Below are 25365 nucleotides of genomic sequence, written 5' to 3' on the forward strand. Positions count from 1 at the left end.
ACATTCACCAATGTTTGTGTACAGTTTATGGAGAATCTGCAGTCAACAGAAGTACAGTTATTCACTAGGCACAGAGGGTGAGGCCATTAGAAGACGGTTCGGCAGAGCTCCAAGGCTTCGTGACCAGAACAAGGAATGGTACCGATAGGGCATACACACCCTTGTGCCTCGCTGGAGGAAGGACATAGAACGGGATGTAGATTACGTGGAAAGATAGAGAGTGTAGAAGAAACATAATTCTTTCTTGTGTGTAAGTTTCATTGTGTTCAATAAATAATTGTTGCAGGGGGAAAAATGTGGTGCATTACTTTCTGGGTGATTCTCGTAATTATTTTAACTTGTAACATTCAAGCATCTTGCTAAGTACCGTAATTAAATGGGAGAAGATAACAGAAGGAATGGGTAGATAGGTAGGAACTAATTTCATTTCATTTCATATGTCTTTCCTATTTTTAGAATTGCCCAGGCATTATATGCAGGCATTATTTGAATTGCCCAGGCATTAAATGCAGCTCATTTCCTCCCTTCTCCCTCCCTCCCACAATGCCCTAGCTCAGAGGTCTTCAAACTTGACAACTTTAAGACTTGTGGACTTCAACTCCCAGAATTCTCCAGCCAGCCATGCTGGCTGGAGAATTCTGGGAGTTGAAGTCCACAAGTCTTAAAGTTGCCAAGTTTGAAGATCTCTGCGCCCAGCTGATAGGCTTCCTACTCCAAATATCTTTGAAGGGAGGTTTTTGGTTTTTTTAAACATTCTTCTCTTTGTATGCTCTGCAAAATGTTTTGCTTATTTTATTGACCCCTCATATTTTTTTAAATCAACATTTTCCAAATTTTCTTTTGCTGTTCTTATATGGGGAAGATACCCACTTTGGGGGGAAAGGTTTTTGCCTTCAACTGCATCTGATCATGCTTGCTGGGCACTCTGATATTCTCTTGGAGAACCTTTCTGGACACTGTAGCTGAGATTTTACTATCATTGTTTTGTAAACATTGCCAAACATTTAGAGACTGACTTTCTTGACCCTTGTTTTCAATCTTCTTTTCATTAATCTTTTTTTTAAAGCTTGATCTTCTGAAGTCACATTAGATCAAGTTGGACGTTTTAGATACACCTGAAGATTTTTTTTAACCTCCCAATTGGTTTAAATACACCTCTGAAAGAAAATACTGGACTGTACTTAGCATTCGGATCAGTGTTATAGTGTATAAAACATTGAAAATGCTCCTCTTGTTAGCTTTTTGAATAGATTTTGAGTGCTTATAGCATCTAGGAATTTGATTTCTTAGTTGTCCAGAAGATTCATATTTCCAGAATAGAATAGAATAGTATGGAATGGAATAGAATAGAAAAAATAGAATAGAATAGAATAGAAACATACAAACATAGAAGACTGATGGCAGAAAAAGACCTCATGGTCCATCTAGTCTGCCCTTATACTATTTTCTGTATTTTATCTTAGGATGGATATATGTTTATCCCAGGCATGTTTAAATTCAGTTACTGTGGATTTACCAACCACGTCTGCTGGAAGTTTGTTCCAAGCATCTACTACTCTTTCAGTAAAATAATATTTTCTCAGGTTGCTTTTGATCTTTCCCCCAACTAACTTCAGATTGTGTCCCCTTGTTCTTGTGTTCACTTTCCTATTAAAAACACTTCCCTCCTGAACCTTATTTACCCCTTTAACATATTTAAATGTTTCAATCATGTCTCCCCTTTTCCTTCTGTCCTCCAGACTATACAGATTGAGTTCATTAAAGTCTTTCCTGATACGTTTTATGCTTAAGACCTTCCACCATTCTTGTAGCCCGTCTTTGGACCCGTTCAATCTTGTTAATATCTTTTTGTAGGTGAGGTCTCCAGAACTGAACACAGTACTCCAAATGTGGTCTCACCATCACTCTATATAGCGGGATCACAATCTCCCTCTTCCTGCTTGTTATATAGAACGGAATGGAATGGAATGAAATAGAATAGAATAGAATAGAATAGAATTTTATTGGCCAAGTGTGATTGGACACACAATGAATTTGTCTGGTGCACATGCTCTCAACTATGCTTACATGAAGGGAAATTATGTTTGTTTCTTTTTTTCTAATTTATTTTCTATTCACAGGTCAGCTTTAGCCTCTTGGTGTGGGACAATAGTATGTGCTGAGTACTAACCTGCTTTAGTGGATTGATATGGAGATCAGTAGAAGATTCTGCTCCATTTTGTGGCTTCTGCTTTATGTCAGTCTGCCTACAAAGCAGATCTGCTCCCATTATGTGCTTCCTTTCTTTTTTTCAGAGGTCATGTCACAAAGATAACTGTATCCCACTGGCTATATCACGTTTCCATAATTTATGCCATGTTTTTTCCTTACATCAAACACTGTCCCTATTTTTAGTATTTGCATATAAACACTTATATTATATCTCATCCTTTGATTTGTCATGGCACTGACTTTTAACCTTATGATCTTATGTCTTTGGTGAAATAAAGAAATATGCCTGGACTATTTACATTTCCTGCTCAGTTTCTGGAGCAGAGGCTGACAACAAGGGATCTCACTATTTCTCCATAAAAGCATATAACTAATTACCTTATATTTTTTAATCTTCGTAAATACTTTAGAAAACTTTGATAATCCTGGTACATTTGGAGCTCCCTAAAGAAAGAAAAAAAAGATAATTGTAACAAAAAGTTATAGAATTGGAACAGATGTGATATACACCTGAGTGAAGCAAGTTAACCCATGTACACAAAACTGTAGGATGTGACCTTTAAAAAAAGAAGAAGATTGCAACCCTGAATAAAGAAACCTAAACCTTTCTTTCTTGACCGGTCACTTCTCCACTCAAAGTGGACAATCTCGTTTACTCCTTGTGGTTGTCTAGGTGAGGCTGGAGAAAAATCAGTGATGGATTCTATTGCCTTTACAGGAAAAAAGTCAACTGGGCACTCCTTCTCCTGCTGGTTTCCCCCCATAACACCAAGCTATGCATTTACAGTGATACCTCATCTTACAGACGCCTCGTCATACAAACTTTTCGAGATACAAACCCAAGGTTTAAGATTTTTTTGCCTCTTCTTACAAACTATTTTCACCTTACAAACCCACCGCTGCCGCTTGGATGCCCCACCTCCGGACTTCCGTTGCCAGTGAAGCACCCATTTTTGCACTGCTGGGATTCCCCTGAGGCTACCCTCCATGGGAAACCCCACCTCTGGACTTCCGTGTTTTTGTGATGCTGCAGGGGAATCCCAGCAGGTGAATCCCAGCAGCGCAAAACGGGCGCTTCGCTGGCAACCGAAGTCTGGAAGTGGGGTTTCCCATGGAGGGGAGCCTCAGGATAATCCCAGCAGCACAGAAATGGGCACTTTGGCTGGCAAAAGGGATGAATTTTGGGCTTGCACGCATTAATCACTTTTCCATTGATTCCTATGGGAAACACTGTTTCATCTTACAAACTTTTCACCTTAAGAACCTCATCCCGGAACCAATTAAGTTTGTAAGATGAGGTATTACTGTACTGTGAAAATTCCCAGGGTTTAGTAAACTATTGACATATTACTGTATACAGCAGGGGTGTCAAACTCAAGGCCCAGGGACCAGATCCAGCCCATGGTGCTCAGATCTGGCCCAGAGAGCAGCCCTGGAAACAGCAAAGGACCAGTTTGTGCTGCCTCCACCAGTGGAAATGGAGCTTGGGTGGGCCACCCACAGCCTCCCAAGCTCTGTTTTCATTGGCGGAGGGTTGTAGGAGGCCATCGCAGCCAAAAGCAGAGCTCAGGAGCCCCTTTTTTTCTGGCAGAGTGCTTGAACCGCCATAGGCGTCCGGACACAAGTGATGTCAAGTTGGCCACGCCTACCCTGGTCATGCCCCACCCAGCCTCTTCCTTGAGGTCATACACAACACTGAAGCATTTCCTCAATGAAATCAAGCTTGACACCCCTGATGTACAGTATTTTGAACAGGTTGTACTCTTCTCTCTACCATGGCCCAGGCCTGTTAATTCCAAAATCCTTGTAAAGATATGTCCTAATAGAAAATAAATCTACTTATTTAACATTGCAACCATTATAATTTCATTGTATTTTTATGTCATCGGGTTGGCTCTGACTATGGGCATTTTAAATTTGAAAGATTGATGTTTCAAATTTATTGTGCATGCTTTATTAGTGATATTTTAAATGTATTGTGTACACTTTAAAAGTTATATAACTGTTGTGGTTAGCTCTGGCCCAGCTCCTGCCCCAAGGACTGTGGATGTGGGGGAGACATCAACATGCTGCAGCCCTGTTTTGCCCCTGGTGGAATCTGCTGAAGGCTCCTCTGACCAAGAAGACATGAGTGACAGGGAGGAGGAGAGTGTGGCAGACAGCTCAGAAGGAGATCAATTATCTAGCTCCTCCTTGGATTCAGAACAAGATTTAATGATACAGCCACGCATGCGGAGAGCGATGCATAGGCAACAACAACTGAGAGATTATCAAAGAAAATGAGGCCACCTGTGGTTGGGTGGGGCTGTGGTAATTAGTGAGGCTGCTATAAATAGCAGCCTGTGGGTTTGGCCATTGTGGAGGATTATCTGATTGTTGTGTTTCGTGACTGCTTTACTGACTTTGACTTTTTGTGTGCTGATTTTCCCCGCTTTGAAACTAAACCAGAGCAAAGTGGTTTCACTTTGTGAAAGAAGGAGGACTGTGAATTGCCTCACAGCTGCAAGCTAAGTATCGCAGAACTGATAAGGGACTTGTACAAATTACCAGTTTGTTTGGAGGCGAGTGCTCTTTGCTATACCAAAAGAGGGCTTAGTTTAAGTGAATTTTCATTATAAAGAACATTGTTTTGCATTTTCAAACGTGTGTGTGTCTGAATTTGTACCTGTGAATTTTTTGGAGGATTCTACCAGAGAGCCCGACAGAACATATATTATACCATGGATGTTTTAATTTTTGTGTAAGGTGACATGAGGCATTTATATGAAGTTAATGGCATACACATTCAACAAATAAAAAAATTTTATTTATATTTTTTATAATTATACTTAGAACTTCCAATACAAATAATAATATAACGATACAAATGGAACTAAGATAATAATGTATATGATTATACATGTTTCAATGAACTGAATTAGAACCAATCAGTTCCCCACAGGGAATTTCCTAGAGAACTCATATAAATTAGTGAGAGTAAGATACCACTTAGATTTTCTAGTTTAGCAACTCAAAGGACTTGGTTGGCCTTAAGAAAAGTATGTAGCTGAAACCTGAACACTATTTTTGATTAATGTTTCTCTGATATATTTAGAAAATACACTGCTCAAAAAAAATAAAGGGAACACTTAAACAACACAGTATAACTCCGAGTAAATCAAACTTCTGTGAAATCAAACTATTTGGACCGGGACTCACTGCTCACAGTCACTCATGCCCTCATCACCTCGAGGCTCGACTACTGCAATGCTCTCTACATGGGGCTACCTTTGAAAAGTGTTCGGAAACTTCAGGTCGTGCAGAATGCAGCTGCGAGAGCAATCATGGGCTTTCCAAAATATGCCCATGTTACACCAACACTCTGCAGTCTGCATTGGTTGCCGATCAGTTTCCGGTCACAATTCAAAGTGTTGGTTATGACCTATAAAGCCCTTCATACCACCGGACCAGACTATCTCAGGGACTGCCTCCTGCTGCACGAATCCCAGCGACCAGTTAGGTCCCACAGAGTGGGTCTTCTCCGGGTCCCGTCAACTAAACAATGTCATTTGGCGGGACGCAGGGGAAGAGCCTTCTCTGTGGCGGCCCCGGCCCTCTGGAACCAACTCCCCCCAGAGATTAGAATTGCTCCCACCCTCCTTGCCTTTCGTAAGCTTCTTAAAACCCACCTCTGCCGCCAGGCATGGGGGAACTGAGATACTCTTTCCCCCTAGGCCTTTACAATTTTATGCATGGTATGCCGCCCCGAGTCTCCGGAGAGGGGCAGCATACAAATCCAATAGATAGATAGATAGATAGATAGATAGATAGATAGATAGATAGATAGATAGATAGATAGATGATAGATAGATAGATAGATAGATAGATAGATAGATAGATAGATAGATAGATAGATAGATAAATAAATAAATGTCGGTATCTATGTTTGGTTTTACAATAAGGGTTTTTAACTGTTTTAATATTGGATTGTTATATGCTGTTTTTATTACTGTTGTTAGCTGCCCCGAGTCTACAGAGAGGGGCGGCATACAAATCCAATCAAATCCAATCAAATCAAAATCAAACTGTCCACTTAGGAAGCAACACTGATTGACAATCAATTTCACATTCAACTTTTTACAGAACAAAGTATTCAATGAGAATATTTCATTCATTCAGATCTAGGATGTGTTATTTGAGTGTTCCTTTTATTTTTTTGAGCAGTATATATTCAAAAAAACATGACTCATCGAATACAGAATCATAAGACTAGAAGAGACCTTGGAGATCTTCTGGTCCTATCCCTGTCTAAGGCAGGAGTCCTTAAGCCATCCCAGACAAAGGATGTCCAATATTTTCTTGGAAACCTCCCAACTGCAATGTATGGCTGTGAAAGTTGGACTATAAGAAAGGCTGAACGCCAAGGAATTGAGGCCTTTGAACTCTGGTGCTGGAGAAGACACCAGTGAGTCGTTTGGACTGCAAGGCGATCAAACCGGTCAGTCCTAGAGGAGATCAACCCTGACTGCTCTTCAGACCACCAGATCCTGAAGATGAAACTCAAATACTTTGGCCACCTAATGAGAAGGAAGGACTCACTGGAAAAGAGCCTGATCCTGGGAATGATTGAGGCCAAAAGAAGAAGGGGACGACAGAGAATGAGATGTACCATTATAGCAAACTACTTTTTACCTTGAAAGGTTCATCTGAGTCCTTCTTTGAATCCATGTCTTTCTCAGTGATGGTAAACTCCACAGCTTGGCGACTGTTTTCATTTTCCCATTCATGCAATTCTTTCTCATATTGATGTAAGGAGTTTTGAGTAAAAATCTACAGGGAAAATGCCTCGGATTAACATTTTTCAGCTGGGATTTTTGTTACTGTTAGTCACACCTTACGTGCCTTCTGAAATTTAATTTCTGACCAGCTTAATAGTTTATAGAAATTACTGGAAATAACTATCTCACCAAAGAGAAAACAAAACCATTACATGCAGAATACTTAAGCCAACATGTTTAGATGACAGGAAAGAGGAAATGAAACCATGCATGGTCAATCATGCATTCTAACTGACGCTTCATGGAAAAATATAATTTGTGTTAGGTGTACATTATTTCTAAGTTCTTGAGGCTTCTATGCAGATGTTTCCTTGACAAAAGCCATTCAGCCTTAATTACCCTATTACATAAATCCTGAATTAGTTATTGATTAATTTTAATGAACTGATCAGTGACAAATTTCAGTGCAGTCTCATATTCTTTAGAACGATAGCCTTCCTATTTGGCACCAAAACCTCCTACATTAAATATAATCAACCAAAAATCCCTGGCTTTTGGTATTAGAGGAAACGTCGATCTAAGGCAGTGTTTTTCAACCAGTGTGCCGAGGCACACTAGTGTGCCGTGAGACATGGTCAGGTGTGCCGCGAAGCTCAGAGAGAGAAAGAAAGCAAGAGAGAGAGAAAGAAAGTAAAAGAGAGAAAGAGAACAAGAGAGAGAGAGAGAAAGCAACAGTGAGAGAAAGAGAACAAGAGAAAGAAAGCAAGAGAAAGAAAGAAAGCAAGAGAGAGAGAGAAAGAGAGAGGGAAGGAGAGAGAGAGAAAGACATAGAAAAAGGTAGGGAGAGAGAGAGAAAGAGAGCAAAAAAGAGAGGAAGGAAGGAAGAGAAAGAAAGAGGGATGGGGAGAGAAAAAGAAAGAGGAAGGAAGGGAGAGAAAGAGGGAGAGAGAAATAGAGTAAAAGGGAGGAAGAGAGAGAGAGAAATTTTTTTTGTCCAAACTTTTTTTAGCCCCACCCCACCCCGCTCAATGTGCCCCAGGGTTTCGTAAATGTAAAAAATGTGCCGCGGCTCAAAAAAGGTTGAAAATCACTGATCTAAGGTATCCACTACGTCTCACCTCACAGATCAAATCCACATTGTAGAAGCATGGATTTTCCCCAGCATTCAGTGTAAGAACACAATGAGTGCTCTCTCCAGCCTGCACAATTCCAGTTTGAGGTATGATCTTCAGTGCCTTGAAACAAAACAATGGATTACTATATCATAATATATCAAGATTCAGGCAGCCCTCATCCTTCTGTCCTTCCACGAGGCTCTAAAGATTGTGGCATCAGCCTATGTAGAATGCAAGGATCTCAAATGAGATATGTGTTGTTGGGTTGGCCTGAGCTGCTTCTGTTATTATAATTATTGTTATTCCATTATCTTGTTTTTTATGTCTACTATGTTATATTGTATCACATAACATCACATTATATATTATATATTTAAGCCATTTCGTGTTTCTTTGAACCGTAACTCACTCAGGATCAGTCTTGTAAATTGGGTGGCCAAATAAAACAATGAAATTAATAAATGAGTGCATAAAGCATGCAACATACTACCTTCACATTAATAATAATAATAATAATAATAATAATAATAATAATAAGAACAACAACAACAACAGAGTTGGAAGGGACCTTGGAGGTCTTCTAGTCCAACCCCCTGCTTAGGCAGGAAACCCTACACTACTTCAGACAGATGGTTATCTAACATCTGTTTAAAAACTTCCAGTGTTGGGACATTCACAACTTCTGGAGGCAAGGTGTTCCATTGGTCAATTTTTCTAACTGTCAGGAAATTTCTCCTTAGTTCTAAGTTACTTCTCTCCTTGTTCAGTTTCCACCCATTGCTTCTTGTTCTACCCTCAGGTGCTTTGGAGAATAGGTTGATTCCCCCTACTTTGTGGCAACCCCTGAAATATTGGAACACTGCTATCATGTCTCCCCTGGTCCTTCTGTTCATTAAACTAGCCTTTCCCAAAAAACAATTATCTTTGTTTATCTCTCTGGAAATAGACTCTTTCCTCCTGATATTAAAAAAAAAGTTAGCATAGTTGACTATAGCCACAGTAGTGGAATACTGATTGATTGATTGATTGATTGATAGATTGATTGATTGATTGATTGATTGATTCATTCATTCATTCATTTATTTATTGGATTTGTATGCCGCACCTCTCTGTAGACTTGGGGTGGCTAACAACAATGATAAAAACAGCATGTAACAATCCAATCCAATACTAAAACAACTAAAAAACCCTTATTATAAAACCAAACATACATACAGACATACCATGCGTAAATTGTAAAGGTCTAGGGGGAAAGAATATCTCAGTTCCCCCATGCCTGACAGCAGAGGTGGGTTTTAAGAAGCTTACGAAAGGTGAGGAGGGTGGGGGCAATTCTAATCTCTGGGGGGAGTTGGTTCCAAAGGGCTGGGGCCACCACAGAGAAGGCTCTTCCCCTTTGATTGCTTTGGAGTCATAAAATATAACACTGCAATTGGGTCATCCTGTTCTCTTTAGCAAATATTTACCATATTAACTTTTGGAGATTTTTGCATTTGTGGCCAACCCAGATCACAAGTTTGTGTTGATAAAATTAAAGCCAATTGAACAAGTCTTCTCACATTGCCATTGAGGAAACTTGAAAGGAACAGATTTCCCAGGAGAAAGACAAGGAAGCCAAACAAAAAACAAAAACCCCCAAACCCCCCAATCATGCAGATGAAACTCACCACCGTGGCAAGAGAGATCCCAGGTATGTGCCAGGTAAAAATGATGGCTTCATCCTCGGAAGCATTGTTGAGGAAAAAAAGGCGACTGCATTTGCTGTAAACAGGGATATTGCCAAGAACTATCCGAGGTTGAGATAAATATACTGCCTGGAAAGAAAATAAACAGAATGAACTGCTGCCCTAATAAATAAGAATCCCTTTGTTTTCTTGGCCTAACCAGTGGAAGGAAACTAGGTGACCTACAGTGGTATCTAGAGCCTATAGCTAATGGTAGGTGTTTATGGGGCATTTCATGCATAAACTACGGTGAAATGAATGGGATCGAGGGAAAATATACTGCTCAAAAAAATAAATGGAACACTCAAATAACACATCCTAGATCTGAATGAATGAAATACTTTCACTGAATACTTTGTTCTGTATAAAGTTGAATGTGAAATTGATTGTCCATCAGTGTTGCTTCCTAAGTGGACAGTTTGATTTCATAGAAGTTTGATTTACTTGGAGTTATATTGTGTTGTTTAAGTGTTCCCTTTATTATTATTATTTTTTGAGTAGTGTATTATTCTGTAGGCAACATAAATGGATGGGTAGAAATTAGTCAAGAGAGTACAGAAAAAGTCATAAGGTCTTCAGACAATGGAGAATAATGAGAATTATGCCTGGGGTCATATTTACATACAAAAATGGGTGATTATTTCAAATAAGTCATTTAAGCATAAGTCTACTAAGTACAATATATTGGAAAGGACTGAACCAAAAAGCATGATTGATTAGAATGTTTACAATGAAAGAAAATTAGTGAAGGATACAAGGATATGAAAATGTTCCGAATGTTGAACAAACTTGTACTTAAGAGTGGATTAGGAAAACGTGAACATAGAAGAAAAACAAAGAGAGAAAGTAGAATGACTGCCAGATGAGAAAAATATGGATCCTTGAGAATGCATTAGATCTTCCCACAGAATGAGTAGGAATAGGATGTGAAAATTACTTGAAACAGGGCAAAAAAGAAATGTTTGAGTCCAATAGGTTACGCAATGTAGCAAAAGTAACATAGAAACATAGAAGATTGACGGCAGAAAAGGACCTCATGGTCCATCTAGTCTGCCCTTATACTATTTCCTGTATTTTATCTTAGGATGGATATATGTTTATCCCAGGCATGTTTAAATTCAGTTCCTGTGGATTTACCAACCACGTCTGCTGGAAGTTTGTTCCAAGCATCTACTACTCTTTCAGTAAAATAATATTTTCTCACGTTGCTTTTGATCTTTCCCCCAACTAACTTCAGATTGTGTCCCCTTGTTCTTGTGTTCACTTTCCTATTAAAAACACTTCCCTCCTGGACCTTATTTAACCCTTTAACATATTTAAATGTTTCTATCATGTCCCCCCTTTCTCTTCTGTCCTTCAGACTATACAGATTGAGTTCATTAAGTCTTTCCTGATACGTTTTATGCTTAAGACCTTCCACCATTCTTGCAGCCCGTCTTTGGACCCGTTCAATTTTGTCAATATCTTTTTGTAGGTGAGGTCTCCAGAACTGAACAAAAGTATTCCAAATGTGGTCTCACCAGCGCTCTATATAGCGGGATCATAATCTCCCTCTTCCTGCTTGTTATACCTCTAGCTATGCAGCCAAGCATCCTACTTGCTTTCCCTACCGCCTGACTGCACCGAATAAAATAAAAGTATTTTATTTTATTTTGGCTCCAAAGACCAAAATGATTGCAGTTAACAAACAGAGTAAATGATTGCAAGTTATATATAAAAGTCAAAGAAGCATAGTGGCATGGAGATTAAACCGAGAAGTTTAAAGAACAAAAGGCAATGTAGAAAGCAATGAATGGATGTTGTGGAAGCAAGGACAATGGGCATAGGCAGGGGTGGGCTACTTCCCGGATCGGTTGGTATGGGGGGAATGCAGTGGGGTAGCGAAAATGGAGCTCCACCCCAGAGCACCCAATTTGCACTGAAAGATGTTGAAAGAAAATGCAGGGCGTCCTGCATAAGCCATGCCCGTAGTGTGGTAGTTAAAATTTTGGTAGCCCTTCACTGGGTATAGGTATGATGGAAGAGTATTCTGGGGGCAGTGAAATTGGAACTCTATTTTTGCTCTACCCATGATATTTTTTTTGGGAGGGGGGGGAGAACCTCTGACTTTCAAAAGAATGCATAATACATCCAAACTTTCTATTTCATTCATTATGGCTTTCTACTACCCTGCCAGACTCAAATGCACCAGGATTTACCATTGCAAAATACAGTATTTCCATTTGTCAAACCTTCCAGCCTCAACCATAATAAGTATAAGCATCACTGCTGGGACTGACTGGACAGCACAGAGATAATGGCTCTGCTAGGCAAACTCTTTATTGATTTTATTTTGATTTTAATTTATTGGATTTGTATGCCGCCCCTCTCTGTAGACTTTAATCCAATTCACACATATTATGGCCCAACGTGGATTCCTTGCAGGTAAAACAACTTGATGTTGTTTTCATTTTAATCATGTGATATTTATGTTTGAAATCTCCCACAGGATATTTTAGCAACCTCAGGAGCTTTATGTCTCTGGAGATCCAGTCATCCAGTTGTCTCAAAGGCAACTGGACTGGGTTATTTTTTCTTCTTCTTTCCCTTGAGGAGGTAAAAGAATATATTTCACTTGTCATCCAAGAAGCTTCATCAGTTGTGACTTGATGAATGGCGGGGGGATGGGATGGAAGAATATTGGATTTTATTTATTTTTATTTTATTTATTTATTTATTTATTTATTTATTTTATTTTATTTTATTTATTCATTTGTCCAATACACAAATACATAGGAAGAAAAATAGACATGTAGTAATATATATAAGGGTAAAGTGAACTTAGAGGAGAGGATATATGAAAGAAAGAAAATATATATGATAAGTGAGAGAAAGGAAAGACAATTGGACAGGGGACGAAAGGCACACCAGTGCACTTATGTACGCCCCTTACTGGCCTCTTAGGAATCTGGAGAGGTCAATCGTGGAGAGTCTAAGGGAGAGCTACCCGGTGCGGGCCACACTGTGCACCATTAGTAAAACCAGCGATGCGCGCACTGCTGATTGACTGGCGGACGGGTGGGCGTATCCTGGCAAGACTTTGCTTCTGTGCATGTACAGGAAGCAAAATCTCGCGAGAGGATGCGTGCGTGTGAGATTTTGGTGATTTTTTGCTTCCGTGCATGCGTGGGATTAAAAAAAATCACAGAAATCGTGCGCCCATCGTCTCACAAGATTTTGTTTCCTGCACATTTGCAGAAGCAAAATCTCATCGGGGCGCACACCCGTGCACCCACCACTTACCCAGAGCTTAGCAGCGGTAAGTAGGAACCCCCACCTGGGGTGGAAGGATAGATTATGACAGGATGGGAGGGGGAGGAATGGAAGGATTCTACAGGCAGCCCTCAACTTATGATCACAAATTGAGGCCAAAGTTTGTGTTGCTAAGTGAAAGATTGGTTAAGTGAGTTTTGCCCTATTTTTTTTTTTTTGCTGATAATTGAATTGCTGCAGTTGATAAATTACTAAGATGGTTGCTAAGTAAATCTGACTTCCCCATTGACTTTGCTTGTTAGAAGGTCACAAAAGCTGATCACACGACCCCTGGATGCTGCAACTCTCTTAAATCTGAACCAAGTTGCCAAGCACCCGAATTTTTATCACTTGACCAAGGGGATGCGTTACGTGTGAAAAAACAGTCATTGAGTGACTTTTTTCAGTGCCGTTGTTAACTCTAAGTAGGAGCTTCGGTGGTGCAGTGGTTAGAGTGTAGGACTGCAAGCTACTTCTGCTGATCAGCAGCTGCCAGCAGTTTGGCAGATCAAATCTCAGTAGGCTCAAGGTCAACTCAGCCTTCCATCCTTCCAAGATCGGTAAAATTAGGAGCCAGATTGTTGGGGGCAATAGGCTGACTCTCTGTAAACGGCTTAGAGAGGGCTGTAAAGCACTGCGAAGCGGTATATAAGTCTAAATGTTATTGCTAAATGCTAAATGCTAACTCTGAACATTCATTAAATGCACTTAAATGTATGCCAAGAGCTACCTTTATTTCAACCAGAGGACTGAAAAGAAATACAATCCTTCCATACCCTCCCCTCATCATCCTATCAGAACCTAGCTTTCCATCCTCCCACCAGCCAATCACAATTGATGAAGCTTCTTGGACAAGGAGCAAAATGTCTTCTTCTTCCTGAAGGGAAAAAAAATCCAGTCCAGTTGCTTTTTTGAAAAAATAAACCTACCTTTGAGTGGGTTATCATCAATTTAACACCCTTAGCTTGTAAGAAAAGCATCTGATTGAAGAGGTCACCATTCTCAGTTTTACAAGGCTAACACCACTTTCTGCTTATAAGTGGACACAACAATAATTCTGCGTAACAGTTCAACAAATATTGAAATTACAGTAAATTTGTTTCATTGGGAGCTGCCAGTATGATAGCAAGGAATAAATTCATGCAGGCCGAGAGTCACAAGGTTGTGTTCTCCAGTGTGTGAGACAAATACCTGCTGGTACATTTTCTGGTATCCTATGGATGGCTACAGAACAATACCAGCAGCAGTGCATTTATCTCTCATTCGATTGGTCTTAGCATGCCTGGCTCATCACTGAAGAGGTCATACTGGACCTTCTCAGAACACATAAGAGCCTGCACAATGTCCAGTTTGACCAATAGGATACAGCATGAAAACTGTATCCCTGCCAGATGCTCATCAGATAAGCAAGGACCAATTATTATTTTTATTTTAAAAAGGGAAAAAGAGGCATTACTTGAGATAAAACAGCATCATATAAGAATGGCTTTCCCAGTGCCAGTGGCTCACTTACTCCTACTGGCAATCTGAAATCCCTGTTAAACACTCTCTTGTGTGATACTGGAACAAGTAAACTCCCAGATTTACCAGACCAGGTACTGCTAATTTGGCAGAGGCTGGAGTTGTTGCAGCAGATACAATTTTATCAAATTGTGCGGTTTCTCCCATAACTTGAGGGTCAAAGCCTACTCCTTGAAAGGTAATTAAAGCAGAATCTCCATCAAGGATATGGATAGGTACGTCCACCTGTGCAAAGAAAAGAAAGAAAAGAAAACTGAAGCTAAAAGAACAATGGTCATAATAAAAGAGGGATTGAAATTAACTCTTCTATCAATTTATCATTATTATTTATTAGATTTGTATGCCGCCCCTCTCCGAAGACAATTTACTTTGGGGGACATCCGTGTAGCACATCTTGGGGTGCTTGGAGATAAATAAAAAGCAAACCCTTTTGTAAACTCCTTAAAACCCACCTCTGTCGTCAGGCATGGGGAAATTGATTCCCCTGGGCCGTTTCTGTTTTATGTATGGTTTATATGAGATGTATGATTGCTTTTTATATTAAGGGTTTTTAAATTGTTTTAATCAATTGGATTTGTACTGTTTTATTGTTGTGAGCTGCTCCGAGTCTTCGGAGAGGGGTGGCCTACAAATCTAATAAATAAATGAATGAATGAATGAGTGAGTGAGTGAGTGAGTGAGTGAGTGAGTGAGTGAGTAAATAAATAAATAAATAAATAAATAAATAAATAAATACTGTTCAAATCAAGATGAAGAACTGAGATCAGGAAAGTTGAGTCACTAATAGATTGGGTAAATAAAGGTAAGATGTCTGTTTCAGTTCAGAAAGGATTCTTAGTCGTTCCAATTATTTTTTTAGGTATTACAACCTAAAAAATAATTGGAACGACTAAGAATCCTTTCTGAACTGAAACAGACAAAGAGCAGTTTTACTTCTCTGAACAAAATATCAGAACTTAATGGAATAAGAGTCACCAGAATGTAACTTCTAAAGCTGGACAAAATTGGATTTGGCAATTCAGATTATTTAGAATGTTCCTGTGTGTGTACAGAAACAGTTTTTCACTAATTCACTAATGCTGAGAGAATGTGGAGTGAATGGAATGATGGTTGGGGTTTTTTATGGTTTTCTGGGGGGTTTTTTAGACTTTTAAATTAGTTAATTGGATTTAAGATATTGTGTACTGTATATTCTATATGTTGTGAGCTGCCCTGAGTCCTTGGAGAGGAACGGCATTGAAATCCGAAATAATAATAAATAATTCAGTTTGGAAATTTGGATCAATCTAGTTTCATTCCATAAACTCAGATTTTTCAAATCAGACCAATGTTGAATCAGATTTCACATGATTCATGAAGGGTGAATGGGATAGTGGGATAGCTAGAGGGCAACTAGCATGGCAAGGAAGGGAAGTGCTTATTCTTAAGGATAATAACCTTACCGAGTACATTTTGGCTTCCAGTGGGCAAAAGATCCATTCAGTGTGGGCTGTTAATCCAGGGCCAATCTCTCCCCTTGGATTCAGACAGGTAAAAACTGCATGCTGGTAACTGTCTTTCTCTATCTGCAGGAGGGCATCCATCTGAATTTCATAGACTGCAGTGGTAGAACCTCCATTATACAATTCATAGATCTGCAGGAGAGAGAAACCAGTTCCAATTGGTCTGTTGGCAAAGACTATTAAATATTTTCTGACAAGATGACTATAGGTACACAAATAGCTTCATCCTGTATAATTCCAACCTCTTATTTCTCTTATATAACCATTGTTAGGGGACAATTAACTTGGCAGATATGAATATTTAATATTAATAGGGATATTAGAAGATTTATAGAAACATAGAAACATAGAAGATTGACGGCAGAAAAAGACCCCATGGTCCATCTAGTCTGCCCTTATACTATTTCCTGTATTTCAACTTAGGATGGATATATGTTTATCCCAGGTATATTGAAATTCAGTTACTGTGGATTTAGCAACCACGTCTGCTGGAAGTTTGTTCCAAGCATCTACTACTCTTTCAGTAAAATAATATTTTCTCATGTTGCTTCTGATCTTTCCCCCAATTAACCTTAGATTGTGCCCCCTTGTTCTTGTGTTCAATTTCCTATTATAAACACTTCCCTCCTGAACCTTATTTAACCCTTTAACATATTTAAATGTTTCTATCATGTTCCCCCTTTTCCTTCCTGTCCTCCAGACTATACAGATTGAGTTCATTAAGTCTTCCCTGATAGGTTTTATGCTTAAGACCTTCCACCATTTTTATAGCCCATCTTTGGACCTGTTCAATTTTATCAATATATTTTTGTAGGTGAAGTCTCCAGAACTGAACACAGTATTCCAAATGTGGTCTCACCAGCGCTCTATACAGTGGGATCACAATCTCCCTCTTCCTGCTTGTTATACCTCTAGCTATGCAGCCAAGCATTCTACTTGCTTTCCCTACCGCCTGACTGCACTGTTCACCCAGTTATGAGCAAACCATCTGTGGATGCAATAAGAGCCAAAAAATAGTCACATTTTGCCACTCTTATTGTTACAATGTAGTCTCAAAAATGAGTCCTTACACAAGATTAACCAGGTTTATGTTTTGCTTTTCTTCAACAGCCCTATAGGCATTAAGAGGCTGCTTAATCGCTTGGACTTCTTTGAACCATCAAGGAGAACTATGGGATCAAGGCACCAAGAGAGGCTGCAGAGGCACAATTTGGTCCAAAGCTCTCACCGTACACCCATTCCAAGCAGGAATTAAGACCTTGGTGGAACTGCCTACCGGATTCCCAAGGGGAAAATCCAAACACGAACACCACCCCTAAATTATTCAGTTCCATTCATTGGAGAAAGAGTGGATGGATCCTACCTCCCTGCAAAGATGGAGGAAACAGCACCAGCAAATCAAAAGCAGTCAAAGAAAGAAGGCAGGCTTTTGATGACTCACTTGTTTAGGAGAATTATATGTGCCAATTGCAATAGGCGTGAACATATGTTTAGCTGAAGTAAAGTGAATGTAGTGGCACCCCAGCTTCATGGTCACGCCAATGAAATTCAGCTGCAAACACAGAATAAAAAGAAAAGAGGTGAAATAAATGAGTTATTATTTATTATTATTATTTATTAGATTTGTATGCCGCCCCTCTCCGTAGACTCGGGGCGGCTCACAACAGTGATAAAAACAATACATGGTAACAAATCTAATAATTAAAATCTAAAACAACAGTTTTACATTAAAAAGTCTAAAAAGAAAAAAAACCCAATTGATAAAATACATACACACAGTCATATCATGCACAAAATTACATAGGCAAGGGGGGGATTGTTACTTGCACCACACAAGCTGTACTCATAGCAACCACAAGTCACGTCTTTCCCCATTGTCATTCTTTAAAAGGTTGAAGCTAAAGTTAACATGTAAATGGAGCAGCCCATCAGTATTCTCATAGCTTCATCCTGTATAATTCCAACCTCTTATTTGTCTTATAAACCATTGTAAGGGGACAATTAACTTGGCAGATATAAATATTTAATATTAACTAATAGGTATATTAGAAGAGTTATAGAAACATAGAAACATAGAAGATTGACGGCAGAAAAAGGCCCCATCCTCATTAAATCTCACACCACGCGTTGGTGTGGACACAAATCTGGGTGTTCGTCTTTTTTCTTTTTCTTTTTGAAATTCTGAATTCCTGGAAGATGGGGGGAAATACACAAAGGGAAAGCAGTACGTCCACAGAAATCTTGAATGTGTAATGGGTATCTAATAGTGGGTCAGTAAAGAAGGAGGGAGGTATCCCTGGGAAATAATAAGGGAACTGGATTTTAACTGAAAAATTAGGGAGGCCCAAAGTGAGAAAGGCAACTTTACCACCTTGGAGATCAAGGAGATGGTGAAACCACTAATGGTACAAAATGGAATTATATCAATTAAAAATCAGCACTGTGGTTTCTATTTTTCTCAAGAAAGATACCCAAATTGGGATTAGTTCTCCTTTGTCTCCATCCACAAACCACAGAGATAGAATCGTATTCTCTCGACTGTCACTATCACCCAGAGAAAAAGCATCTCGCAGCCGCGAGAGCCATTGTGGGGCTTCCTAGATTTGCCCACGTTTCTACCACTCCGTGGCCTGCATTGGCTGCCGATCAGTTTCCGGTCACAATTCAAAGTGTTGGTTATGACCTTTAAAGCCCTACATGGCATTGGAGCAGAGTACCTCCGGAACCGCCTGCTACCGCACGAATCCCAGCAACTGATAAGGTCCCGTACAGTTGGCCTTCTCCGGGTCCCATCAACTAAACAATGTTGTCTGGCAGGCCCCAGGGGAAGAGCCTTCTCTGTGGCAGCCCCGGCCCTCTGGAATCAACTCCCCCCGGAGATTAGAACTGCTCCCACCCTCCTTGTCTTCCATAAACTACTCAAGACCCACCTTTACCACCAGGCATGGGGGACTTGAGACATCTTTCCCCCAGGCTCTTTATATTTTATGTTTGGTATGTATGTGTTGTCTGGTTTTTAATATGATAGGGTTTTATATATTTCTTTTTAATATTAGATTTGTTTCACTATAATATTGTTTTTATCATTGTTGTGAGCCTTCGGAGTGGGGCGGCATACAAATCTAATAAATTGAATTGAATTGAATCATATCATAAAGCAACACATTTTTCAATTAGTAGCTACTAAATAGAAAATTCTGCTATCATATTATTCAACCCCCTCCCATAGTGCCTGGAGTAGTAACTATAGTGATGCTTATGGATGAAAAACTAAAGGTTTCAGATATGTTATGGGAAGTATGTGAATCATAAAAAGGGGGACTCTGTGTCCAAAATAAAGACGTTTCACCTCACCAGTGCACTGCCTCCTATAGTGATAGCAGCCAAAGAATTTAGTGTGGCCTTAAGGAAGAATAGTATAACTTCCTTCTGGGGAGTTTATGAGCCTCCGCACTTAATATCATACCAGAATTTCTCGACCATGGGATACTTTTAATAGGACTGGGAGTCGGTCCGTGCCAACGAAATCATGTCTGTGGAAGGAAAAACAAATATAAGTATTTTTTTTTAATGCATAAATGAAACCATTCCAAACTCTTTTAACTGATGAATCCTATATCAAATAAGAGATCAGGAACAATTCTTTCCCTGTTGCAGAACTGCTCTGTTACATAAAGAGCCCCTTGGGCATAAAGATAGCATTGGATAAGAAAAAACAATGTAAAGTTAACTTACAGCTGCCTTAGGTTCCAAATAAATTCAAGAATTGGAAACATGAATCCAGGAGAAGGTAAAATCCTGCAGACTTTGCTTTGGGAATGGTGTTGGGAGAACTTTGTTGGAATTTTGTACTTCAGATGATAATAACAGGGCCCCAAACTGTGAGCTAAGTTGTTGTGGCCTATCTAAAATTGACATTTGGGTGCGCTCAGTTTCTACATGAGTAAGGAACTGTGGTACACGAATACCTGTAAGATAGTTGTATGATTTGCTCTTGCCCTGGAGGAAGCTTTCCTGACTTGGGAGAGATGGTAAAAAGCTGATTGTCCTGAATGCGCATCTGATGCAATTCGTTGGGATCAAATTCAGTACTTTCTGCCCAATATTCCATGTCAATCTTCTGGTCAGAAGGAAACAGAAAATCCCTACAGAAGCAGTTAATTCCCAGAAAAGAAAGAAGAAAATGAAACGCTCCAATCTTTAGGAGACAGAATTGCATTAAATGCCAAGAGATGTCCCAGCTGACAAATGTTCTCATTGCTAAGCAGGTTCTGGTCATTCTATTTTCTGTTGATGAGTATCAATGGTCCATTCTTATCTTATATGGCATCCAGACTATGATCAACCAGATCCAGGACCCCAAGGAACTTTACAACATCTCTCTACAGTACTTTACAGAATCATAGATAGTAGCCATCTAATCTATTTTCCTTCTCAAAGCACCTTGCTACAGTATTCTCACTAGCAAACCTCTTTTAGCAATGAAGAGCCTATTTCTATTTCCCCAAATAACTTGTTCCATTCTCTTTTCTAAGAATATATGTTTTTTTATCTTTATAAAACCTAGATTTAATCTGGGCATATTGCCACCAATCTATAGCAATACCTGACTCCAACAAATCCTGATTTGTTTTTAAGTTCCACTGATTATCTTCTAAATCCTTATATTTCCATATCTTGCCCTCCTGTATTAAGTTTGGGTGGGTTATAGCTTCGATAGGAGATATCTATTCTGGCAGGACTAAAAAATAATCTTTCTTTATGTCAATCCAAACATCTATAAGTGTTTTTCTGATTATATGTCTTTTAAAATAAGAATGCGTTCTATATTTTTCACAAAAGCATGCCAACCCAACATTAAGTCGTGACCTTCTAAATTTAATAATCTTCTATTTTGTAGGGTAAGCCACTCTTTAATCCAAGTTAAGGATGCAGCTTGATAGTACAGTTTCCAGTTCGGGAAGGCTAGACCTCCTCTTTCTTTTATGTCTTCTAATGCACACTGCTTTATTCTAGGTTTTTTATCTTGCCATATAATTTTTTTTGTTATTTTCGTTAATTCTTTAAAAAATTCTTTTCCTGGGTTTATTGGAATTATTTGAAATAAAAACAAAACTTTGGGTAAAATATTCATTTTAATTGTAGAAATTCTATCTAACAACGATAGTTGCAGGTTATTCCAAGTTACTAAGTCATTTTTAATTTTCTTTAACAGTTTATTATAATTGTCTTCTTTTAATGACATGGATTTTGCTGATATCCAAATAACTTGTTCCATTCTCAAATCTTACATTCACAGCCACTCTCTGAACACCAGACATATAATTAATCACCACTGAAGGCACAATTCTAATAGAATTTTTCTTTAATGGAAGTTCATGAATTATGCCTCAATATTATTTATAAATCCAACCACTTGGCCTGTTAAACAAAGCAAGCATGAGGAATAACATTTGTGCCTAACTGCAGAGAAAACTTTCCCCAAATTAAATCCATACCATTTAGATTCTTATCTGATCCAGCATAATTCAAGTGCAGAAGGAAGAGAGTGCAAAAATTCTGAACTCTAAAGAAAAGCTATTCCTGGTTAAGCCAGTGGATTACATACCAGTTTACAGGTATCGTTCCATTGTTTAGTATCATCAGCACAACCACAGAGGATTCACATCCAACTGGAGCAGCTCCAAAATTGAAATCCACCATGACGGGTGTGTAAACTGGGGGGATTCGCTGAGTGCTGCATGTTGAAGAGGAATGAAAAGTGAGAAGAACGGAGGAGGAATTGTTCCTTGGTGGTGCAGTGGTTAGAGATTATTTATTTATTTATTTATATTATTTAATTGTTTTGTCAAGTACATATTAGTGGTATACAAAGATATAATAACATTTATATACATGATACTAATAAAAGAGAAACATTAGGACAGGGGACGGAAGGCCCCTGTCCTAATGTTTCTCTTTTACTTAGACCAGGGCTAGGCAAAGTTGGCTCTTCTATGACTTGTGGACTTCAACTCCCAGAATTCCTGAGCCAATCATGCTAGCTCAGGAATTCTGGACGTTGAAGTCCACATGTCATCGAAGAGCCAACTTTGCCTACCTCTGTACTAGACGAAAGGTAGAGTTAGAGTACTGCAAGCTACTTCTGCTGATCACCGGCTGCCAGCAATTTGGCAGATCAAATCTCAGTAGGTTCAAAGTTGACTCAGCCTTCCATCTTTCCAAGATTGGTAAAATGAGGAGCCACATTGTTTGGGGCAATATGCTCTGTAAACTGCTTAGAGAAGGCTTTAAAGCATTGTGAAGCGGTATATAAATCTGAATGCTATTACTATTGCTATTGTTCCTATGTTCAATAGTCCCATAATCTGGCTTGTTTACATGTTGTATTTTTTTATGTCCTGCTTGAAAAAGAAAAAAAAAGGAAAATAAAGTATTGGCTGCAGTCTATGGTGTAATCAAAAGTGTTTCTGTAGGGAGGAACTAAAGAGTGAGCAATCATATATCAGTACATAGTGGAATACATTCAATTTGAAATTATAGAAATTAAAATGAATATGATTGATGAAAATAAAGTGGAAAAACTGATGGGAAAATGGGACGGGGTCAGAGGTTTTATGGCTAGTAGAATGACCAAGCCATAAAGAACAAATTGGAATCACTCTACATTTTGTAAATATGTTGATTTTCCTGGTTTTAAAATATTATAAATTAGTACTGTATTTGTCATTTGATGGAGGGACCGAATGATTGTTGCTGGGAGCACATATCACTGTGCACTGTTTTGTGTTGTGTGTATTTGTTTATATTTAAAAAATCAATAAAATTTATTTTCTTTTTAAAAAAAGTAATCGATCATCAAAGCTGACAACAGCCACAGCTTAGAAAAACTCAAAGAAGCAGTGCAAGATCAGAAGATTTGGAACAACTTGGTCCATAGATTCCCCAAGAGTCGGACATTAATGAATGAATATCATCATCCCCATCATCACCAACTAAAAATTAGAAAGAAAAATAGGATTCTTAACCTGTGTCTGGTAGGCACTCGGAAAGTGAGCTCTTGCGGGGTCGGCTCTCGATCCAGATATTGGTTCAGTCTCTCCAAAGAAAAGAGCCTCCAGAGGTGTAACTTGCTGATACCAGAGGCACTGCCTGTCCCACAGGCATCAACGATGCAGATGGAAGGGTAGATGCCATTCGCTACCACACAGCAAACAGGCAGCTTTTCCCCAAAAGGGTTGGCAGCTTGCAAGGGAAGCAAGAAAACAGTCAGTACATAAACCTTATCATCCAAAATACAACCATGTGGCATTTGGGAATGCAGGAAATGGTAAGGAAGGGACTTGGTTTTCAGATAAATTGCTTGTAATTAATTAATTGATTGATTGATCAATTTATTAATTGGATTTGTACGCTGCCCCTCTCCGAGGACTCGGGGTGGCTCACAACATATCAGAACAATATACACTGCTCAAAAAAATAAAGGGAACACTTAAACAACAGAATATAACTCCAAGTAAATCAATCTTCTGTGAAATCAAACTGTCCACTTAGGAAGCAATGCTGATTGACAGTCAATTTCACATGCTGTTGTGCAAATGGAATAGTTGTGCAAATGAAATATTCAATGAGAATATTTCATTCATTCAGATTTAGGATGTGTTATTTGAGTGATCCTTTTATTTGTTTTGAGCAGTATACAATATACATATCTAAAACATCCAATTAATATAGCTAAAAAACTTTAAAAACTCTAATAACATTTAAAATCATCTATTCCCATTCACATAGCAAGACGTACTACACTCGTTGGCCAGGAGGCTAGGGTCTCAAGGCCCCAAGCCTGGCGGCAGAGATAGGCCTTTAAACTTTTAGGGAAGGCGAGAAGGGTGAAGGCAGTGCAAATCTCTGGGGGGGAGCTGATTCCAAAGGGCCGGGCCCCCCCAAAAAAGGTCCCTAGGTCCCGCCAAATGACATTGTCAAGTAGACGGGACCTGGAGAAGGCCAACTCTATGGGACCTAACCGGTTGCTGGGATTTGTGCAGCAGAAGGCAGTTCCGGAGGTAATCTGGTCCGAAGCCATGTAGGGCTTTATAGGTCATAACCAACACTTTGAATTGCGTCTGGAAACCAATCAGAAGCCAGTGCAGTCCGTGGAGTGCTGGAGGAATATTGGTATGCCTTATGATCTTATGTCTCCCTTCTGTCTGGTTTATATCAATTAAGACAGTAGCCAACAATATCTGTACTTCCCTTGATGAGTTCTTCGCATTCTTCCCCACCAAGCACAAATGGGGGGAAATGGAATCCGTTCTATTTTTATCTTCAGTCCACATATATTGCATATAAGACAAATTAATCACTGGATTAAATATGCACGTCAGCAAATATCAGCAGCAAGCCAGTTTCTAAAATAGGGGCCTCCAGCCTTGGCATCTTTAAGACTTGTGGACTTCAACTCCCAGAATTCTTCAGCCAGCATATCATAGCTGGCTGGAGAATTCTGGGAGTTGAAGTCCATAAGTCTTAAAGTTGCCAAGGCTGGAGGAGGGCTTATATTATAAAATAAATGCAAATAAGTGGCTGAGGCACTTGTTGAAAACCATGAGGAAACCAGTTTGATCTACTGGCTGAGGCACCAGGATAAAAATTGGGAAGCTGTGAGTTCTAGTTCCGCCTTAGCTATGAAAGCTATCTAGGTGACCTTGGGTCAGCCAACCCACCTCACAAGGTTGTTGTTGTTCTTATAAGGACAATAGGAGGAAGGAGAACTAGTAGGTACATTAGCCACCTTGAGTTATTTATAAAAGTAACAAAGGTGGAATGTAAGTAAAGTAACTAAATAATGAAATGACGCCCTCCGTAAGGAGGGAAAGACTCAAAAGATAATTGCAAACAAAGTTGGATGTTCCCAAAGTGCTGTATCAAGGGACATCAATAGAAAGTTCTGTGGAATGGGAAAATGTGGAAGAAAATATTATTTTACTGAAAGAGTAGTAGATGCTTGGAACAAACTTCCCGCAGACATGGTTGGTAAACCCACAGTAACTGAATTTAAACATGCCTGGGTTAAACATATATCCATCCTAAGATAAAATACAGGAAATAGTGTATGGGCAGGCTAGATGGACCATGAGGTCTTTTTCTGCCGTGCAGAAGCAGCAGGGATGACCGCAGCCTGGAGAGGATTGTCAGGAAAAAGCCATTCAAAAGTGTTGGGGACTTTCCTAAGGAGTTTCACCTG

General features: G+C 39.3%; 1 protein-coding gene across 4 annotated transcripts in view; it reads right to left on the reverse strand.

Moving 5' to 3' along the window:
- Positions 1-25365, reverse strand: part of CFAP65 (cilia and flagella associated protein 65) — a 66246-nt gene that overhangs the window by 11909 nt on the left and 28972 nt on the right. For all 4 annotated transcript variants that reach the window (XM_070729116.1, XM_070729122.1, XM_070729132.1 and 1 more), the window contains exons 18-28: positions 23150-23366; positions 21730-21858; positions 20090-20266; positions 19588-19654; positions 17563-17673; positions 16062-16253; positions 14686-14844; positions 9751-9897; positions 8087-8203; positions 6883-7020; positions 2590-2655 (exon numbers count right to left, since the gene is read on the reverse strand). In XM_070729116.1, the coding sequence (XP_070585217.1) occupies positions 2590-2655; positions 6883-7020; positions 8087-8203; positions 9751-9897; positions 14686-14844; positions 16062-16253; positions 17563-17673; positions 19588-19654; positions 20090-20266; positions 21730-21858; positions 23150-23366 (1520 nt within the window). The remainder of the gene's footprint in view (positions 1-2589; positions 2656-6882; positions 7021-8086; positions 8204-9750; positions 9898-14685; positions 14845-16061; positions 16254-17562; positions 17674-19587; positions 19655-20089; positions 20267-21729; positions 21859-23149; positions 23367-25365) is intronic.

Source organism: Erythrolamprus reginae, chromosome 1 (genome assembly GCF_031021105.1).
Source record: "Erythrolamprus reginae isolate rEryReg1 chromosome 1, rEryReg1.hap1, whole genome shotgun sequence".
Lineage (NCBI taxonomy): Eukaryota > Metazoa > Chordata > Lepidosauria > Squamata > Dipsadidae > Erythrolamprus > Erythrolamprus reginae.